General features: G+C 49.8%; 1 protein-coding gene across 1 annotated transcript; it reads right to left on the bottom strand.

Annotated features, from left to right (window-relative positions):
- Positions 1-648: 648 nt before the first annotated feature.
- LOC132405902 (relaxin-3 receptor 1-like) lies at positions 649-1764 on the bottom strand. The gene has a single exon (XM_059990879.1). It carries the CDS (start codon positions 1762-1764, stop codon positions 649-651), a length of 1116 nt encoding a protein of 371 aa, XP_059846862.1.
- Between the last annotated feature and the right edge of the window lie 216 nt (positions 1765-1980).

Raw genomic sequence — 1980 nt, 5'->3', positions numbered from 1 at the left:
AATTCCCAGGAGCTTAATCCCAACAATTGTGAGGTGATGCAATTTGGGAGCTCTAATGAGGCTAAGAAGTACACCTTGAATGGTAAGGTCTTAGGGAGTATTGAGGGACAGAAGGACCTTAGAGATCCTTAAAGGTAGCAACATAGGCAGACAATATTGTTACGAAGGAATATGGAGTTCTGGTCTTCATTAGTTGGGGTACAGAGCAAGGTTATGCTACAAATTGATAAAACCTTGCTCAGACCCCTGCTGAAGTATTGTGTCCAGTTCTGGTCTCCAAGGTATAGAAGGAATGTGATAGCACCGATGAGGGTGCAGAGAAGATTCACAAGCAGTGGACAGAGCGTGCAATTTATCCCTGTTGTGCATAAATAACCTCTTCATGCTCAAGCGAGTATCATTCTGTACTCTTTCCTGGCCAGTTAAGGTTGCAAAGCTTTTAAGTACACATGAAGAATTTGAAGTATGAAATAAAAGCACGCGCTGGACCGAGATCCCGGGTTAAACACAGCTAATCGACTACAGCAGGTAGTCAAGTCCCTTTCTTTCTTCGGATTTCTCCCTTTGATCTCTAGCGTTATCTCTCTCCAATTCCTATCTTGTTCACTGAATCCCACTCTCCTTGAATCTGCTGAGAACCCCAGCCACTCACCTTGTCATGGAGATGGCGACCGGCAGCCGTCCCTTCTTGCCGGGTGCCTCCCGTGACAACGCCGGACGGATGCGGCTAACCCCGGTGACTTTCAGCACCAGGTCGCGGACAGCTGCTCGGAACTCTCTCCGCATCAGGCAGTAGAGGACCGGGTTGAGGCAGCTGTTACTGTACGCTAGGCAGACAGTCACAGGGAAGACATACGCCTGGGTGTTGTAAAAGGCAACACTGAAATGGACCACATTGAGCTTGATGAAGGCACTCCAGAGAGTGATAGCTTGGTTGGGCAACCAGCTGATGAAGAAGGCTAACACCACGATGGTGACGGATTTGGTAACCCTGGACATCCTCTTTGGGTTGTTGCTGCTCATTTCTCTGTTGTTGACGAAACGCAGCAATAGGAGGTAGGAGGCGGAGATAATGGCGAGGGGTAAGATGAAGCCAACCAAAACCTTCAGCGCCTGATAGAGCCCGAACCAAAACTGGGGGTTGCTGTGAAGCTGGGGAAACTTGGTGATGCACAGTTCTTCAGTGGGGAGCACGATGGTGGTGGAGTAGGTGGCCTGAGGAAGGGTTGCCACACAAGCCAACCTCCAGATGAAGACACAGGTTAACCCATCCCAGCATGTGGAGGACCTCCTTTTCATCTTCAGTGACTGGGACACCGAGCAGTACCGGGTGATACTCATTACAGCCATGAAGAAGACACTGGCGTACATGCTCATCACCGTCATAGATGACACCACCTTACACATGACACGTCCAAAAGGCCAACTGAAGTCCATGGCCGTGTCCACTGCCCAGAAAGGTAGGGTCACCACGAACTGGATGTCAGTCACAGCCAGGCCCATGACCAAGATGGTCATTGTGGACTTCTTCTTGTTGGCTTGCAGGAGATAAAGCACCAGGAGATTGCCCAGCAGACCCAAGGCACACACCACAGAATAGACAATAGAGATCAGGATCCTGATGATCTTGGACCCCTCGTTATGTACCTCGGTGCCGTGGTAAATCAACCATTTCAGCAGATCTTCCAGACACTGGTTAGTTTCATTGGACGAAAAGGAAACTCCATCATCGTCCAAGTAACAGTCTCGGTCAGACGTGGCCATCTCCTCCGACTACTGTCCCTTCGTTCTCCGCAGCATCTGGAACATAGATAGACGATGTGTAGCTGACCACTGGACCTCCTTCACCCTTGTTGATGATCCCTTTCTGTAGTTATCCCAGTTGACTGACTCTACACCCTTATGTCCTCGATCTGCCCACCTGTGTCTCATCTCCCCTCTTTTTTCCTCTCCACCATTTTTCCCTCTTCCCAATCCCCC

This window comes from Hypanus sabinus, chromosome 16 (assembly GCF_030144855.1).
Source record: "Hypanus sabinus isolate sHypSab1 chromosome 16, sHypSab1.hap1, whole genome shotgun sequence".
NCBI lineage: Eukaryota > Metazoa > Chordata > Chondrichthyes > Myliobatiformes > Dasyatidae > Hypanus > Hypanus sabinus.
The sequence above is the reverse complement of the archived record's forward strand: the minus strand, read 5'-3'. Positions and strand labels throughout refer to the sequence as shown.